At 37.7% G+C, this 18,358-nt stretch overlaps 3 protein-coding genes across 3 annotated transcripts in view; 2 read left to right on the plus strand and 1 right to left on the minus strand.

Annotated features, from left to right (window-relative positions):
- mtmr10 (myotubularin related protein 10) overlaps nucleotides 1–11,385 on the plus strand; it is a 30,029-nt gene extending 18,644 nt beyond the window's left edge. The window contains exons 6-16 of the mRNA XM_084107603.1: nucleotides 3,649–3,742; nucleotides 4,543–4,690; nucleotides 5,538–5,625; nucleotides 5,903–5,991; nucleotides 6,525–6,655; nucleotides 6,987–7,056; nucleotides 7,253–7,323; nucleotides 7,607–7,779; nucleotides 7,889–8,059; nucleotides 8,638–8,826; nucleotides 8,965–11,385. Of these exons, the coding sequence (XP_083963729.1) occupies nucleotides 3,649–3,742; nucleotides 4,543–4,690; nucleotides 5,538–5,625; nucleotides 5,903–5,991; nucleotides 6,525–6,655; nucleotides 6,987–7,056; nucleotides 7,253–7,323; nucleotides 7,607–7,779; nucleotides 7,889–8,059; nucleotides 8,638–8,826; nucleotides 8,965–9,567 (1,827 nt within the window). The 3' untranslated portion in view covers nucleotides 9,568–11,385. The remainder of the gene's footprint in view (nucleotides 1–3,648; nucleotides 3,743–4,542; nucleotides 4,691–5,537; nucleotides 5,626–5,902; nucleotides 5,992–6,524; nucleotides 6,656–6,986; nucleotides 7,057–7,252; nucleotides 7,324–7,606; nucleotides 7,780–7,888; nucleotides 8,060–8,637; nucleotides 8,827–8,964) is intronic.
- A 737-nt stretch (nucleotides 11,386–12,122) lies between these two features.
- On the minus strand, nucleotides 12,123–16,547 carry mphosph10 (M-phase phosphoprotein 10 (U3 small nucleolar ribonucleoprotein)). Its single transcript, XM_084107604.1, has 11 exons — nucleotides 16,239–16,547; nucleotides 15,243–15,906; nucleotides 14,993–15,165; nucleotides 14,738–14,897; nucleotides 14,202–14,343; nucleotides 14,055–14,122; nucleotides 13,731–13,868; nucleotides 13,073–13,183; nucleotides 12,840–12,947; nucleotides 12,475–12,699; nucleotides 12,123–12,381 (listed from the first exon to the last, which is right to left on the minus strand). The coding sequence occupies exons 1-11, from the start codon at nucleotides 16,517–16,519 to the stop codon at nucleotides 12,232–12,234; spliced, it is 2,220 nt and encodes a 739-aa protein (XP_083963730.1). The 5' UTR covers nucleotides 16,520–16,547; the 3' UTR covers nucleotides 12,123–12,231.
- Nucleotides 16,499–18,358, plus strand: mcee (methylmalonyl CoA epimerase). The gene is made up of 3 exons (XM_084107605.1): nucleotides 16,499–16,629; nucleotides 16,836–17,182; nucleotides 17,953–18,358. Exons 1-3 carry the CDS (start codon nucleotides 16,590–16,592, stop codon nucleotides 18,103–18,105), a joined length of 540 nt encoding a protein of 179 aa, XP_083963731.1. The 5' UTR covers nucleotides 16,499–16,589; the 3' UTR covers nucleotides 18,106–18,358.

Raw genomic sequence — 18,358 nt, forward strand, 5'->3', positions numbered from 1 at the left:
ATTTGATCAAAAGTGACGATAAAGACTTTTATATTGTTGCAAAAGATTTCAATTTTAAATTAATGCTATTCTTTTTTCTATTCATTAAAATAAATCCTGAAAAAAATCCCACAAAAATATTAAACCACTTAACTGATTTTAACATTGATAATGTGAAATGTTTCTTGAGCAGCAAATCAGCAAATTTCTGAAGGGTCATGTGACACTGAAGACTGATGTATTGGCTGCTTTTTCATCATAGGAATAAATTAAATTTTCAAATATATTAAAATATATATATATATATATATATTTTAATTATTGTAATAATATTTCACAAATTTTTGAACGGTAGTGATTTGATGATTTTGTTTTTTCATACCGTCTCATCCAATTGTTAGATTAGCATTTCATTACAACCTCAGGTCTCTAACTAAAAAAAAAAAAAAAAAAATCTATTCAGATTTATAGAGTAATTTAATTTTTAAAGGTAATTGTCTTTTCTTTTTTTCCACTTTTCTCTACTGATAGACTTAAAAGGACAAAAAATGCACTGCAGTAAAGTATTTGAAAGTTCCAACCAAAACCATCAGAGGCTCTCTGCCTCATAAAATAAAGCATGTTCTGTTGAGGAATGTCTCTCCCTCCCGTTATATATATCTGTGCCATAAAGCAGATAAAATGAGCTCTTTATACAAGCCGATCAGATCATGCGATGAAGTCCGAGTTCTGTGACTCACACCGGCCTACAAACCCATCCTGTTGCTTCACAACAGCTGCTGTTGCCAGGCAATGTGGAACTTTGTGTAAAACGAACATTCCACATTGTGCTCCTGACTCAAAGGCTGTCAGAAGAGGAGAACGGCCTCCTGTTCGTCATTCCTGCAGCATAATGAGCCCTGATTGGCCATTCCTGTAGCATGACTCAGAGCGAAATGAATGGTCTCCACAGCATCTTTGGAATGATTGTTAGTCATCATGTATTAGTCACTAGAATCTCAAAGGCTGCACTAAGAGCTGTTTATATTTTTGAAAGCTGAAAAGGGAGTTTTCCTTTCAGCAATGGGAAAAAGACTGTGAGGGAAGCCAAGCTTTTCACCTGCAGTTATCCACCAAGTACAGGGCCCAAAATCTAAGGGGAATAACTGGAGGTACAGAAGGAGTGAAGTAAGGGGGGATGAGGAAAAAAGAGATGCCAGAGTTCAGCTCTAAACAGTCTGCCAGCTCCTGAGAATGTGTGAAGGAAGGGGGAGAAAGGGGCAAGAAAAGCACCACAAAAACAAGAGGAACAAAAAGCCCATTGAGCGCGGCTCTCACTTTCTGAGCGCTTAGCAAACACACACATTTATCCTGAAGTTCCGTTCCAGAGCTTCTCTGATGCTTTTGTTGCTCAGTGCCTCTGAACGCTAAACTATGGAGCTTACGTGAAGGGCAAGTAGAGTGCGTTTCCTTGACAGCCATTGCAACGCGCACTGCTTATTCATATTCTGGTGCTAGTATTATGGAGGAGCCATATGGAGTCTAATGCAGAGAGCTCTGGGGGTCAGTTAGACATCTCAGCTCAGATTGGACAAAAATGGAACTAAATGTCAAATATTGTATTTGGATTATGGAGGAGGGACTCTTTTATGTGTGCTTTTGGGTTTTAATGAGCCGTTTTCGTATAGGCTAGGCTAAATATTGAGTGGAATTAAAAATACTTTGTTTTTCTTTATGAGCAATGGAAAAAAGCCAACTGGTAATTTCATAATATCCAGTTGGAAATTACAGAGCTGCTGTTCACATCACTTGTCTGTTGTGTTTCCATATTTGTCACTATTAATTCCCAGCACTTCTGTCCCTAGAGCAGGTTTTTCTTTTTCAGAGTTTCCTATACCTATCTCCTTAGGAAAACACTTCTGACAAACAAGCATCTGAAAACGTTGATGTCATTTTACCAGTACAAGCATTCAATTCTTTCTTTGAGAAGCACAAGATTTAGAGGCCACTCACAAAGAATGCGATTTTGCATTGAAATTATGTGTAATGAAAAAAAAAAAAAAAACAAGGTCTAGAGATGCGTATTTTTAAGGTTGTACTTCTTTTAACTTGAGCGCTGCTTTTTTTTTTAGAACACAGTGACATACAGTCATACAGAGCCCCTAAATGGACATGGTGAAGAAAACAATATGAGATGGGATGAAAAATTATTTGGCAGTGTCACGTTTTGGTTTTGTTTCATGTTCTTGTTTCATGTCTGTCATGTGATCCCCTGTTTTAGTCATCATGTGATCCTGCCATGTGTTCCCTTGCCTTATGTGTCATGTTCTAATTGGTTGATTGTCTGGATTTTGTTCACTGGTGTCCCTTGTCTTGTCATTTAGCCTTGTGTATTTAAGCCCTCATGTTTGTCATGTCCATGTCCATAGTTCATAGTCCATAGTCCATAGTCCATAATTCATCATTCATAGGTCATAGTTCATAGTTCATGCCATGCCATGCCATGCCATTGTTTTATGTTTGTATATAAACTGCTCTTGGGTTGGACATCTGTTACAGGCAGTGCTTTTGCGTTCTCTCACAAATGTTTTGCGTTCCCCTGACACAAAAGTTTTGCAAGCGAACAAACGTTTTTGTGAGGGAATGCAAAGGTTTTGCGAGTGAATGCAGGGGAACGAGTGAGTTTCTCAGGGGAACTCAAATATTTTGCAGGAGTATGCAAAAACATTGACTTGATATTTTTCCTCCCATCTCATATTTTTCAACCACTATGGGGTCACACAGGGGTCAAACACATCCCTCTACCACATGTTTACTTAGAAAAACAATGGAAAGTAGTATAGTGGAAGTAACTTCTAGCTAACTTCCCTCTTCATGCTTCTCTCTCCTCCACTCCCCACACCCCCCTTCATGTGCACATGCACTAACCCCCCAACCCCCATCCCCAAATCATTCTTGTCGGTTATTGCCTGGAACACTGTTTGTTATGTTTCGTGGTCCAGGCTGGGCCCGTTTGTTTTTGTTGCCGTTTGTGGAGCCTGGGCTGTCTACAGAGACCGCGTTTTTTACAATGTGTTCAGGGGACAGGCAGCTAGCGGATAGTGAGGAGATGTTTGCTGTATGTGACAAAAAAAAATGTCAGCCTAAAAAACACGTGACATCGCTTAGAGCACCTTTAAGGTAAAAGTCCAGCCTAGCCTGTGCTCTGCGCTCAGTGCTTTTGAATATTTCCATGTCTGAATCCAACATCTGTGCCAAGAAAAGCTCTTCTGAATTAATGAACAGTTGATCTGACCAACAGGTGTTGCAGGAAAACAGATAAAAGGGAGAAAAATTCCTAAACTGCACTATATAGTCCTGGGTGTGGGGATATCAACCAGTTCGGGACCTAACTCTGGTTTGTGCCTAGAATTTAAATCAAGCAGTTCAGGTGGTATTTTTCCAGTGCCCTGTGGCAGGAATGTCAGTTATGATGGCTTATTTGAACACAGGCTAATTTTCTCTCCCAAAAGCTCTTTCAAATCTCTTCCAAAGATTACGTACATTTAAGTACATTTCTCATTTGTAATGGAGCATTTGGTATTTGCAAAGGTAAACTGGACTTCAAACAATTTGTTAGTAATTGTTAGTCATGTTTTTGTTCTGTTACAGTGAAACTAATGATGAAGGTCATTTTGTGTGCTCCCACAGGTTTGTCTGGCCATCGCTCATTACTCCCACCCTGCTGACCCTCAGCTACTCTTTGGCTTTGAATACGTCGGAAAGCGATACCATGGATCAACGGGTATGAAAACACACGTGCGACTGTGACCACAAATGATTGCCAAACTGAGTTGAGCTGTCCATACATTCAGCCTCCCTGCAAGTCAAAACATGAGGACACTTTCCAGGGAGTGCAAAGTGCTCATGTGAATAGCAGGGCCTATATTAAGATTATTATGGCTGCTATTATTGGGCTGCATTGTAACACTGTATTAAGAAAATAACAGAATGTAACATGTAGGAGAATGTGACACCACCAGTAATGCAAACTTACTGCTTTTCAGTGTAAAGTCATGTTACAATATGTCGATCTGAAGAGGGCTGTTTTTTATACACAGTATATACACTACTGTTACAGACGATAAGGTTTTGTTTTTGTTTTTTGATCAGAATCCTTCAGAAATCATTCCAAGAAACATTTCTTATTATTATCAGTGATGAAAACAGTTGTGCTGCTTAATATTTACTTAACTGATTTCAAGATTATTTGATGAATAGAAATTTTTGATCAATTTAATCCATTCTTTCTGAATAAAAGTATTATTTTCTTGAAAAAAACAAATTGTACTGACCCCAAACTTTTGAACGGTAGTGTATGTCTCCATTATCACTGTTACTTTGCCAATTCAAGGCCATAGAAGTTTTTTTATTTAATGAGATTTATTATTAAAATGAAATTATGTAATTACTTATTACATTTTATTATTATAATTTATATATTTTTATTATAATTTATTATAACATTAATGTTTTTAAGAAAATCACAATTATTTAATGCACTGTAAGCATATCCTTAAGCATGTACATGTCTGGTTTGTTTAGATGAGACAGTGAATGGTATTGACCCTGGCGGGGGGTTGCAGACCCCCCTGTTCGACTGCTCCTCAGACTGGGACAGAGAAATCAAGCGTACCGGTGCCTCTGAATGGAGGGTGTGCACCATAAATCAAGGCTATTTCATCTCACCCAGGTGAGTGTGCATATATGAGAGTTCACAATGATCTATTTTGCAAACAGCTTTTAGTATAAGCATCTTAGGCTAAAGCTCATTGCTGCTCATAACTTTCATGTAGAAAGTAAATGTAACAGAAACACAGGGATGCACAGGACAAATGGGTATTGTTTAAGTGAACATGAATTATGGTACGCTTACATGACAATGATGTATTAAAAACGGAAAGGTTTTTCCTTTACGTTTTACGCGTACAGACGACAACATTGTCAAAATGATCAGTTCACACGGATCCGCAACAAAGATTACAAAGCTGTGTTCTCTTATGCATGCCAGGCCAGTAGTTGGCGATGTCACTTTGTAAAGAAACACTATGGACCTATAGACTGAACATGTAATGCACATGACGTCCTCATTTTCAAAAATTCATGTTCTTGTAGTTTATACGGAGACGATAAAGGAATCGTTTTTAATAACTTGCACTTTGAAACCCCTTTTCTAAAGTTTATGTTTTCAGGCCCCAAAGCACCGTTGTAAATGAACGGCCAAAACACATAAAACGTTTTTCGTTTTTAGTTGTAAACGGTGTTGTGTAAAAGGCCCCTTAAAGTCATCCTAATAAATCTCCTGACAGGATGAGGATAACTGATTAAATGATGACAGGTTCATATGAATCTGCTCAGACAGACAGGAATGCAGTAATCCTCTGGAATGAAAGCACTGATCTCACTGATCCACATGCAGTTCAGTATCAGGTCATTGTGTTTATAATACTAACACAAAGAAGCGTCACGTATTTCATTGTGCTTGACAGTTTCAGGAGCCCTTTTGTGGAATTTAATTCCTTTTTTTCTGCTCTTTGCAGTCTCCCAGAGTTCTTTGTGGTTCCGGTATCTCTGGCAGATCAGGATCTGAAGCAATACGCCTGCTGCTTTTACTCCCAGCGCATCCCGGTGAGCGCCGTTTACTGGACTGGATTATTAGTTTTGGAGTTAGAGGGGAGGAAATCTACAAATCACTTTTACTACCCCAGTCTGTTTTGCTCTTACTCAGAGAGAGTCATCAGTTAGTGTCTTAGTTTAAAACTTTGCAGAATGAGAAATCATGACGTATTTATATTTACTTGGTGGATGGATTTTCACTGAATAGTTGTGAGTCAACCATGTGTGTCAAAATACATAGGCTAATCTTTTGAAGAGTATTTATGTGTGTATGTGCTTTGGTTTGTAGTTATGGTGTTGGAATCACTCCAGTGGGAGCGCTCTGGTCCGCATGTCTAACATCAGTGACCCACTGCAGCAAAGGAAGGTGGAGCAGCGGTAAGAAAGAGAGACAAGAAAAACATTTCTCAGACAAGAAAAAATTTAGGGCAGGACTTGATTTTGTCCATGGGGAATTGACTGGATCATTGTGGTTTGCTATTGCTGTGATCTCATGTGAGTGACAGGTTATCCTGCCCTTGTCATCAGAGAAGAGAAACGATGTCGTTGCAAGTTCTTTTGATTAAAGAATACAAGCACACATGAATAATTTGTTTTGATCAAATTCAATTTTGATTTCATGGTGAATTTAAGGGAAATAGATTTAGTTTGACCTCCGTTTTAAGCCTAAATAAAGCACTAATCATACTGTTGTAAGAGAGCAGATCAGCTTTATTTGATAATATTTGGGAAAATAACTGTCCAAAATGTATCATTTCATTGCTTTTGAAATTTCATCAAATGTTGTGATTGTGCTTGTTTACTCATCTCAGATCTAGGGTTGCCAGATCTGCTCATATCCAAAGATACAGGCTGTCATATTCTGTATTTATCACCAGTTCGCAGTGGTTAAATCATCTCTGTTTCTGTAGGATTTCCAGTGCCATCATTAAGAGTCACCCCCTGCGCAGTGATGTCTTCAAGTCGGATTTGGACAAAAACCTCCCAAACATCCAGGATATTCAGACTGCTCTTCTGAAACTGAGGCAGATCTGTGTTATAGGTAATTAATACCCTGTTGGAGAAAGGGGGGATTGCAGTACACACTCAATTTAATAAGACTTTAACTGTAGGAAATACTTACCAGGCTTATTCATGTTAATAATTTAGCTTAAGACTGGGTTACAGTAAAGCCCATGAATGTTATTCCAAGAATCCCACACAGTGCTTCCTGGTGCCATTAAAAACATGTTTGTTGATACTCTTACTAGTTAAAATCTGTAAAATTATTAAATGATCTAAGCGGTCTTTCAGTATATAATCTGTTTATTGCCTTGTCCACTTTAGCTCTAATGTGTCTTTTTGCTTGCTTCTGTACTTATATGCATATGCAGAGCCCTTTGAGGAGTCTGAAGAGAAGTGGCTGTCATCCTTAGATAGCTCAAGATGGATGGAGTATGTCAGGTATGATTGAGAAACACTCAGTAGTCACCACACAGCATATTTGAGCTTTCAGCTTGTGCCAGAAGTTATTTCGTGCTAGAAATGTTGGAAACAGGCGTAGGCTTTCTGTTTGTGCATTCAGTCTCAACAAATCTGTTTTCAGATGTTGATAGTTGTGTGCACTTGTAAGATTGGTGTGGTATGTGTTTTTTTACAGGACATTTTTGAAGCACGCAGTAGACGTAGTCTATATGCTGGAAAGCAGACACGTGTCTGTCATACTCCTAGGTAAGAAGCCCTTTTCTATTATTTTCTATTATATTATTTTGTGTGGTTGTAATTTTCATATTTGAAACAAAATTATTTATGGTGCTGTCTGCCTGCCGGCATCCATTGTAAGTGCAAACTTTTTTCTGTGGTAATCAGGATCCCACAAATGCTGTCCACACACATGAAGTTATAAATAACCTGGGATATTCCTTTTATTGTTCTGTTGTCTCTTATAGACAAATGTAATATGTTGTAAAGTGATAAATGATCTTGCCCCTTTATTCCGTATGTGTGTGAGCAGAGAAGGAGGACCGGGACCTGAGTTGTGTGATTTCCTGTCTGGTGCAGCTGATGTGTGATCCTCACTGCAGGAGTCTGCATGGCTTCCAGGGTCTGATTCAGAAGGAGTGGGTGATGGCTGGCCATCGGTTCCTGGACCGCTGCAACCATCTGAAGAAGAGTGACAAAGAGGAGGTAGTGCAGCTTTTAACAGTTAGATTCCAGTATCTTATTTGTTCATTTATAAGAGGTACTTATATGTGAAGTAAATTGTTTTTATTGTTCATATTCTTTCTGTCTACAGTCTCCTTTGTTCCTGCTGTTCCTGGACTGTGTGTGGCAGCTGTGGAATCAGTACCCAGCAGCGTTTGAGTTCACTGAGGTGTACCTGACAGTGCTGGGGGACAGTATGTGGGTCCCTGTCTTCAGCACCTTCCTCTTCAACTGCCCCCGGCAGAGAGCAGAGCACAGCAGGGTTAGATGCTTTTTGACAAGTTTTGTAATTAGTTTTGCAATACACACTTTTATTCCATTTAAAAAGCATTAATGCATGCTTGATTAGTTTATTAACATCTAAGGGAGTTCTTGCACTGCCACTATCACCTGTGTCCTATTTGGGAAACTGTAAGATAATAATAATAATCTTAGTAATATATACAATTTTTATATTTTTTATGTATATATATATATATATTTATTTATTTATATATTTTTATTTATTTATTTATTTATTTATTTATTTATTTATTATGTAATAAACATAAATAAAGCAAGCATTAATTCTTGATCTCCAGCTATATAAAACATGACAACAGAAGTATTATGTTTTTATTATATTTTTCTTTTAAATATATGAATTAATTTTAAGCATAAGCATGTACTGTCAACAATTCCGCCAACTAACAGTTAAACTGGATATCAGCTATTTTACAATGAGTTTATATTTAATAGCAAGAAATCAATATTAATACTATTTTCCTTCACTTTTTTTGACCTCTTTGAACTGATGTCTACCCTTCTGTCTGTCTGCCTCTTCCTCTCTCATCTCTTCAGGATTTTGCGAGCAGTAAGAGTATTCACCTGGGGCAGGACCAGGCTCTGCGCTTTCCATCAGTGTGGGACTGGTCCCAACAGTTTAGTCTTAAAGACCAGACTCTTTTTAACAATCCCCTGTACGTGGGCAAGATCGCCAACTGTGTGCAAAACGGCACAGTGAAGACATTCACGCACAGACGCAGCAAGGTGAATCTCTACTAGTCTGCAAGCCAATGTTATGATGATTTAAACTTTAAGTCGAAATCAATCCACAATTGAACGCAAATTCTTTTTTAAAAGGCTAAAGGTTAATAAATGCAAACATCTTTTTTGCTTCTCCCTCAGAAAAACTACAGTTCCACGCTGCGGGGTCTGCCCTCCGCCATGCGAAATGGATCGCTTGGACCGAACGACACCCTGACACGCCGGAACTCCCTCATGCTGCGTCTCCGGTCTGATTTGTCTCAGGTGCGGGAGCAGCAGGAAACCCCATCGGAGCGCTTCATTCGGGACTGGTTCTCTTGTCCTGTTGACCTGCAGGGCCTGTTGCTGCCCCAGCTCCTCCCGTCTCACCTCTCTGTCTGGAAGCTCTACTTCCTCCGCTGGGTTCCCGAGGCACAGATCCCGCAGGGCGGCCCCATCACCACCTTCCACAAGCTCTCGTTGCTCACAGATGAGATTGAAATGCTCCAGAACCAGTTGAGGCAGTACAACGGAGCAGGCTGTACTCCCAACAACCCACACACAGAGCACAGCAAAATGTACTTTAAGGCGACTTCAACCCCTCACCAGTCCCATGCTCCTCCAGAGTACCTCAGCTCCTCGTTCCCCTTCTCTCCTATGGGTAACCTGTGCCGCCCCGGCATCCTGGGGACTCCTCTTAGCAAGTTCCTCAATGGAGCCAAGATATGGCTCTCTACGGAGACACTGGCTAATGAGACGATTTGAAGGCACACTGCTGGCAGAGGACTGTGAGGTCAGGCAAACATGAAGATCCAAGGCTTGAAGATCTTCTCACTTGTATTTAGTTCTCATTTTGAATGTGCAGCCTTGTGGGTACCTACAGTTACCTGTCTGTTGAGAGTTGTCAGTCGGTGAGGGATTTTTGCACATGATTAAATATAAAGCTCCAATCGCACATCTTTCTGACTTAGGATTGTTTGGATTTGTTCTACACTGCCTGTATGGACTTTTCTCCTCGTGTTGAGCTTAAAATACTTGGTGGATTTTTGTGTGGAGCTTGTGGCATTAATTGGAAAGGACGTGGAACTTGTAACACTTTATATTAAAGTTCAATTTGTTAACATTAGTTAAAGCGCATATCATGAACTATTTTTTATGGGAGACATGCTACCATTCAAAATTTTGGGGTTGTGTTTTTGATAAAATAATGGCAAAGCTCAGTTTTCAGCATCATTACTCCAGTCTTCAGTGTCACATGATCCTTCAGACATCATTCTAATATGCTGATTTCTGAAGTATAAATTTCTTTAAAAAATAAATAAATACTTACTGACCCCAAGCTATTGTTTGCTAATTCATGTATTCATAATACATTAGTGAAAGTGAATGTATACTTAAAAATGTGTTAGTACAGTATATGTTGAATTAACATTAACCAGGCTTGAATGCTGGATCTCCATACCTAATGCATTAATTGATGTTTGACGAATTGAACCTTATTATAAAGTGTTACCGAAGAACTATAACTTAAATCTATGGTATAAAATGTGCTTATATTTTAACTAGTTTAAGATTTCTTGAAACCTTCTGGTAAGGTCTAACCGTAGTTAGCTTTATTAAAATTAATAACCAAAATTGTGAATCTTGATATAGGAATTGACAGGGTTTATCAGCATAAACCCCAATAGCAGGCAATAACTGTGCACAATATGGGTGTCTGTCAGGCTGGCTGGATCCCTGTCTGTCAGACCCTGCGCTTTCTGAAGCACACCATGGCTGTTTAAGGGACTGACAGCTGCTCGAGCCAATCAGCTGGTTGATTTGACAAGTAGTCATGCAGTCAGTGTCTTAAACAGCATCCCAGTGTCACATAAGACATTATAATTTGAGAAAGTTGTGCTTATGCACCTGTGAACTTTTGCTTATTTTTATCAGTGCAACAGTAACCTTGGTCTTGGTTTGATATGTAGCCTCTTTAATTTTAGATTTTTCTTTTAATTATGGTTAGGGACTTCTTTTTGTAAAAGTTTGAAATTTATATTCTTTTTTTTTTTTTTTTTTGCTAGAACTGGTACTTACCCTTTTTCCCTGATGCCCTTTAATTAGTCTGAAGTAATGCACAGTATTTGTGTAGTTTACCACTAATGCTGTCAAGAGTATGAAAACTGTTTGCTTTAATGGCACGGTTTGATTTGTCAAACAGCACTGATATTTATTCAGTTATGCAAAGAAACTGAAACAGGGATATTGTACAAATCCTCTGTGCCTTGTTGTGGGCCCTGAATTGCAGTGTACCTGTTCTTTCTTTTATTTTTTTCCTCTGGATATGAAAAAAATGCTTCAAAACACATCACAGGAGTTTCCCCTCTGATGTGCGAGTGGAACAACGCTGACTAATTCCAAAGCTTTGTGTGGAAGTTGTTAAAGATATCAGTGGTTGGACAGTTTTGTCTTTGTGGAGACTCAATGAAGTTTTGTTATTTTAGTTTTGGTTTGTGAACTCAGGGGAGCCTTGTTTTGAGGCAATATGCAAAATTGGGCTCTTCAGATTTTCATCATGCAAATAAAAAAAATTGCCACATATGACTTATTATCTGCCTTTTTTGTTCTTCAGCACATTAAATATGACTTTCTAATGGTTTTAAGAGTTTAGAAATTAGCAAAAGCAGTCTTTAAATTCCATTTGTTCATGCTCTCAGAACGAGTTCAGGTTTAACAAGCTGTAACCGGAGTAAGGACACTTCACTCAATAGTACTGCCCCCTTCTGACCACTGACTGCTATGACTAACTGAACATGAGGATCTACATGTATTCATTTAGAAGACACTATTATTAGTAAATGCTCAGGTGAATCATACAGTGACAATGAATAAATATAAATTAAATACTTTTTTTCCATTGGATGATGCATTTGACTTATTGAAAGATATACAGTGGTCACAGACTGGTAGTATTTTCTATACAAGAAATAAAGGCATATGCCTGCATTATGTATCAAAATGTCAAAACTTATTAAAAAATATAGCACAAAGATACTTTTTAATGCAACAAGTATATTGTTCAAAAACAGTCTTTTTGGTTTTAAAATGCCATAGAACATGTTCATTTTTAATGTGATTAATGGGAACTTTTATGCATCCATGAAAAATGGCCAAAAATTAAATACAATATATATTTGACATTATATATCAATGATTTTAATGAAAGATTGTTCTATTAATATAGTACTCATTCTCTGTAAGGAATACAATTTTAACCTTTGGACTAAAAATGTATAGTCCAAAAATAGACCGGAAAAATAAACTCCAGGACACAAATATACAGGAAAAAGAAATCTGTATTTGAATAAAAATGACAGGATATAACGTCAATTAGATTTCTCAAAAAACAAATAACTGTACATATTGTTTTTGACACAAGTTATAACATTACAACTTCAGCTTGCTTACAGAAATCTCTTTTTGTTTCTTCTTCTTTGCTGTCTGGTCCTTTGAGCCCTTGACTTGGCTCTTGACTTGGTCTTGTAGTTGAGTGAAGAAAGCTTGAGAGGAACGCAGGGCCTTATCCATGCCATCATTCTGTTGGAAAATACAGGAACAGTTAGAAAATATACACAAACCATAATAGCATAATTACATATATTAATACTACATTAGACTTCAGTTACTGACCGTGAGTATTTTCGCTTTTCCTCCTTTAGTAAGATTCTTGAGAGTCTTTTCAACTTCAGCTTTACTCTTCTTTTTGTTGCCTTTCATCACCTCTTTGAGTTTTTGTCTCTTCTCCTGCTCCTGAATCTTCAGACGCTTCAGTTTCTTCTTCTTTCGTCTCTCTCGTTTCTTATCGGTAGTGGTTTTCTCTGTGTTTCCAAGTATGTCTCCTGCCTTATTCTTCTCCTGAGATAAGAAAATGAAATGCATTGACATCTCATGGAGATTTTGAAATCTGACTTGTGAAAATGTTTCACACAAACACTACAAGGCAAACTCTTTCTTGACAGGATAAACGGGAAGAGATGCGAGCAGACCGCACAAACCTTAATCTCCTCTGGAGCCAGCAGTGTGGCGTCACTGGCATTGACTGGAGCCACTTCCTCCATAGAAATAGAAGGCAAGTTGGAAACGACTTTCACCTCAGGAACATGCTAAACAGAAAAAGAACAACACTTCTTTAATAAAGAATGACTCAAATGAACATGTTTTTTTTCACATTTCACACATGCAGGAACACACTATAGCTGGCTCGAGCCACAAAGGATGTTTTACTCACTGGTTTTGGTGTGAAGTGGAAGTTTGACAGAGCATCCAGTTTGAGGAAAAGGGTGTCCATAAGTTTCTGGATTTCTACATGCGCTGGGTTCTCTTCCTCTTCCTTCTTGTCCTGAGGCCAATCAATTAATCAAAAGTTTGAGGTTAGTTTTTATATATATATAAAAATAGTTCTTTATCACTAAAAAGTGATAGTAAAGCCATTTACAATGTTACAAATGATTTCCATTTCAAAGAAATGCTTCAAGTTAAATTATTACATTTTAATAAATATTAAGCAGCACAACTGTTTTTAACATTTGATAATAAAAATAAATGTTTCTAGAGCAGCAAATCAGCATATTAGAATGATTTCTGAATGATCATGTGACACTGAAGACTAAAGTGATGATGCAGAAAATTCAGCTGACATCACAGAAATAAAATACATGGTTGGAATAAAATATGATAAAAATTTGTAATAAAATTGACAAATATTACTATTTTTATTATATATATATATATATATATATATATATATATATATATATATATATATATATATATATATATATATATATATATATATATATATACCCTCAAAACACAATTTCAGTTGTAACCATACATACACAAGTATGGGCAGGACATGGAAGAGAGAGACAGGGGACAGGACTCACCTGTGTCTGTTTGATATACTCCTGTTCATAAACCTCAGCCAGACTCAGTTTGCTCTTCTCATGGTCCAGAGTGAGTCTCTTCTTATATTCAAACACCTCTTCTTTGGGCTTCTCTTTCCTTACCACATCATCCCACACCTGACACACAACAAATCAAACACAAAGAGCTCAGCATCCCTTTATTCAGATACTATGTGACAAAAATATTACGTACGTTAAATGCATAAAACAAACAGAACATTATTCATTGGATTTATTAATCATTTACTTTGCTCGCATTCAAAAAAGAAGCCCCTCAACATAAACATGGAAGTCTAAACAAACCTGATCTTTAATTCTCTGTTTAATTATATCCTCAAGCTGTAAGGTAGTTTCCTCTGTGATTGCAGGAGCTGCGAAGGAGAAAAAGTAATGAACAAATCTATAAAGAATAAGCCTATTTTGCAATGGAAACCAGCATGAAACTCTCACCCATCCTAGAGGCCTGGTCAAACGCCACATCCTCTTCCAGCATGCTGTTCTCCGGTCGAGTCTGAGCGCTCACCTCTCCCGACAGCTGCCACGGCTTCTCTGACAACGCAGCATTCTCCAGCTCTTCAATCTGTTTCTTCATCTGTTTCAAATCATATCAAACCAGGGTTATTATTGTTGAATACATTTTTTTTTATTTTTATATTGCCTTAGCAACTAACTGAAATAAGTTTAACTTATTAACTTGAAAAAAAATAAATAAATACTAAATTAAACCTTATAAACATGTACATAAAACAGAATTTGAATATATTAAATATATGAAAACTAAAAATACTAAATTAAAAGCCAATTCAAAATATTAATAATAACAATTATATTGAATAAATCCTACTAAAACATGGGTGTCCAATCCTGCTCACACTGTCCTGCAAATTTTTGTTTGCCCTCCAGGACCAAGTTTGGACACACCACAACTAAAACACTATCAAATCCATAGTTTGAGGGCTACTGGACAGGTCGTTTTAAAGACAAACCTTTTCCTGTCGCTTTTCAAAGGATGACTTGACCTCCGGTTGAAGCAGATTTTTTGCTTTTCCACCCAGAATGTCTTCCGCATCCTCCCCCTCACTCTCATCAGGAAGGTCAAAGGTCACCTTGCGTAAAGCATCTCTTGCTCTATCACCCATGTCATCCCTAAATGAAGAAGGGGAAAGCATTAGATCTCCAAAAGAAAATGCTGTATCACTATATTCTGTTAACACACAACAAAGACAGCAGTCATGACTTACTCCTCCATATCAAAGTCCTCCTCATTCATATCCTCTTCATCCTCATCATCATCTTCTCCCTCATAATCATCATTAGATTCTGGTTCATTCTCTTCATCCGGATCTCTCTGTTCAGGCGCTCCATCCACTGGAGCAAAGAAATCTTTGTACTTCATATCTCTGGAGCTTTTCTTCTGTAAAATTAAAGACATTGTGAGTTTCATGACATGGTACTTTAAATTTATGTTCAAAAACCCTGTTACACCATCACCTTTTTCTGTTGTTTCAATTTGACTGGTTTATCAAACCTTAGTTCCTCCTCTTCATCGGATGGCAAATTCTGAAAGTAGTCTATGTCCTCATCTACGCTCTCCTTTCCCTCTCTTTTATCCATGTTATCCAGAAAAGCTTCCATTTCGGACAGTTTGAAAAACCTGTCATCCACTTCTGATGGAGTCCCATTAGATTTTGATAATTTGGTAGCGGACTGTCTCTGTTTGGTTTGTTTCTCAAATTTATCTACATCAAAGTCCAAATCTGAGTCTTCGCCAGAGAAGTCGTCTTCCTCGTTGCTTGCCGATGGCTTCAGCCTCTGCTCAATTTTCTCCTCTTCATCTTTATCATCATCATCATCTTCACCCTCAATCTCTTCTTCCAAACCATTATCCACTTCCCCATCATCATCCTCCTCCTCCGTATCTTCAAGAAATGTTATCGTGTCATCTGCAACAGCTTCCTCAACTGACTTCTCAAACCGTGTCAGTAATGCAGTGTTCTGAAGCTCCAGCTCCTGCCAGATTTGCTCCTCATCAAAGTTTTCGATGGCCAGCTGCACCAGTGGACTGCCTTTGTAGTATGCAGGCTCGTAGGATTTATGCAGATCATAAAGAGTCTTGGTAAGTGATGTGAAGTCTGTTGCCAAAGCATCCTGGACACTGAATAAAGATTGAGAGCATAAAAGAGAAATGTCAATCATTCTTTCCAGCACCCATCTACTGTTTAATATCACCGTAATAACATGATATTACACACTAATTATCTATTTAGAGTTTAAAAATAAAACTACCATGGAAAAATGACATGAACAGAGACATGTTAAACTGTACGAGCAACATTTTCACTTAACATATACGCTCAACCACAACGTGAGAGTTTTGCACATGGGTGGCCCGATACCCGTTTCGGCTCGCTTAACGTTAGAAAACGTTCTAACTAGGATGAACAACCCGTTCAACAAAGTATTTCAATCATTCAACGTGCATCTAACCTGAGAAATAACTCCGGGTGAACTGTGTTGCTGCTTAATAGCTGTAAACAGCTTTCCAGCGTGCTGCCATCCCCGTTCGCCATCTCAGCACTCACATGGGTCTCCGAGTGCGCTTGGTAAATACATCCCCCGGAAACATTACACACTGTATTGCGTTCCACATAGAAGTTTCCACATAACCGCAATGTTTCAATATTTAGAGAATTTACTGTTTGTGGTATAGCGTAATCATGATTTTTTTTAATTAAAATATTATGAAAATATTTATATGGGTAAATCATGCGTCTATTACCAGAACACGTAACTGAACGACTGCCTCGAGCTGTTTAAATAAAGTTTTGTTTGTTTTCAATGACCGCAAAGATGGCTTCCTCTTTACTGAAGGTTGCAGGTAAGTAAGTTAGTAGTAAACTTAGTTTGTTTTTGCGTTATGTAATTCGTTTGACTGTTTTTAACATTCAGAGCTGTTTTGTTCTACCTGCAGTTGTCTGTATCTTACCTTTTGAGAACTGTCGTGAATAAAATCCATCATAGACTACTTTTGTTGTAATTATCTTTCTATATTGCATCCATATTGCAATCTCATTTCACATGCAGTGACCGGTCTCTCGAGATGTGCGCGGCTCAGTGTCCCCACAGTGAGGGCATTGTCTCTGACAGGACCCGTCAGTCAAGGTGTCCCTCAGTCATTGTGGAAGTTAGGCAGGCTGAATCACGTGGCTATCGCAGTCCCAGACCTAGAGAGAGCCACAGCGCTGTACCGCGATGTGCTGGGGGCTCAGGTGAGCGCCACTGTGCCTCTCCCTGAACATGGAGTGTACACTGTGTTTGTGGAACTGGGAAACACCAAATTAGAGCTTCTACACCCTCTGGGAGAAAAAAGCCCCATTGCAGGATTCCTGCAGAAGAATAAGGCTGGAGGGATGCATCATATCTGTATTGAGGTAAACATTTAAGATTAGGTTAGATCAGTGGTTGTCAACATTTTTGTCTAAAAAACATATACACAATATTTAAAGGTCCCCCATTTTAGCTAAGATGTTTCCTCTGGTAAATATATATAAACGATATATATTAAATGTTTAGTGATTCTTTAAGATTTAGATTTAGTATGTTTTTCAAGAAAGATAATAGTTAATGAGGTGGGGGAAGGTGTGTGTGTGTGTGTGTGTGTGTGTGTGTGTGTGTGTGGACAGATTTGGGTACACTTGTATGTGACAACTGACAAGAAAGTATATTTTACTGGTCATCACTAGTTAAAAAGGCCAAAACATTGTTTTTTATCTAAATCTAGTGTTTCGCACATGTTTCTGTGAGGGTTATGTTTGGGGGGAGGGGTTGGGTTAGGCGATAGAAATAGTTTTTTTTAAATATATTTTATTTAAAAAAAGTAAATGGACTAAAAATATATCATTATATATACAGTACATATTTTAAAATAGCTTTTAGAATGAATATGAAATACCAGAATACGATATTAAAATACTACTTTATATGTTCATTCCATTTACAATTTTCCCATATAAAAGTAACATTAGATGGGATAATGCTGAAAATTCACAAACTACATTTTTTGTACAATCTTATTGTAGGTGTCTTCAGACTTTCTCATGCTATCAGAGAGTAATCAGTTTATTAGTGGACAGAATACAGTAATGACCTATCATAAATGTTAAACTTATCCATCATTTATGTGTTGCCTGTTTGATTGCAGGTGGATGATATCAATGCAGCAATAGTTGATTTGAAGGAAAAGAAAATCAGACTGCTCTCCCCAGAGCCACGGATAGGAGCTCATGGCAAACCTGTGATGTTCCTCCACCCTAAAGACTGTGATGGGGTTCTTGTGGAGATAGAGCAAGCTTAGATTTTACACAAGAGAGTTTTATCTTGTAAACGGTGACTTTGTTCAGTTTTGACACTTAAGAGATTTGATCATTGCAATGGTTGTGAGTGTTTGATATTTATGACTTGAGCCTTTTTTTTCCCTTAAGTAATGATTTTCTTTAATGACTTGAATAAATGACTAATTTAAGTTAGTTTGAAATGATCCTTTAACCTCTTACAAATTCAAAATGTGTACAAATTTTTGTAAATAAAATTTCCTCTTATTGTATTTA

The sequence above is a fragment of the Abramis brama genome, assembly GCF_963993115.1.
Source record: "Abramis brama genome assembly, chromosome: 3".
NCBI lineage: Eukaryota > Metazoa > Chordata > Actinopteri > Cypriniformes > Leuciscidae > Abramis > Abramis brama.

What these genes read in the sequence shown, in the direction of transcription:
- mphosph10 (XM_084107604.1), bottom strand. Translation starts at nt 16,519, where the DNA reads ATGATTTACCCATATAAATATTTTCATAATATTTTAATTAAAAAAAAT. An exon ending in CACCCGGAGTTATTTCTCAG is followed by an intron (nt 15,907 to 16,238) that starts GTTAGATGCACG and finishes ATCTTTATTCAG; the next exon opens with TGTCCAGGATGCTTTGGCAA. An exon ending in AATTGAAACAACAGAAAAAG is followed by an intron (nt 15,166 to 15,242) that starts GTGATGGTGTAA and finishes TTAATTTTACAG; the next exon opens with AAGAAAAGCTCCAGAGATAT.
- mcee (XM_084107605.1), top strand. Translation starts at nt 16,590, where the DNA reads ATGACCGCAAAGATGGCTTCCTCTTTACTGAAGGTTGCAG. An exon ending in CTCTTTACTGAAGGTTGCAG is followed by an intron (nt 16,630 to 16,835) that starts GTAAGTAAGTTA and finishes TTTCACATGCAG; the next exon opens with TGACCGGTCTCTCGAGATGT. An exon ending in TGCATCATATCTGTATTGAG is followed by an intron (nt 17,183 to 17,952) that starts GTAAACATTTAA and finishes GTTTGATTGCAG; the next exon opens with GTGGATGATATCAATGCAGC.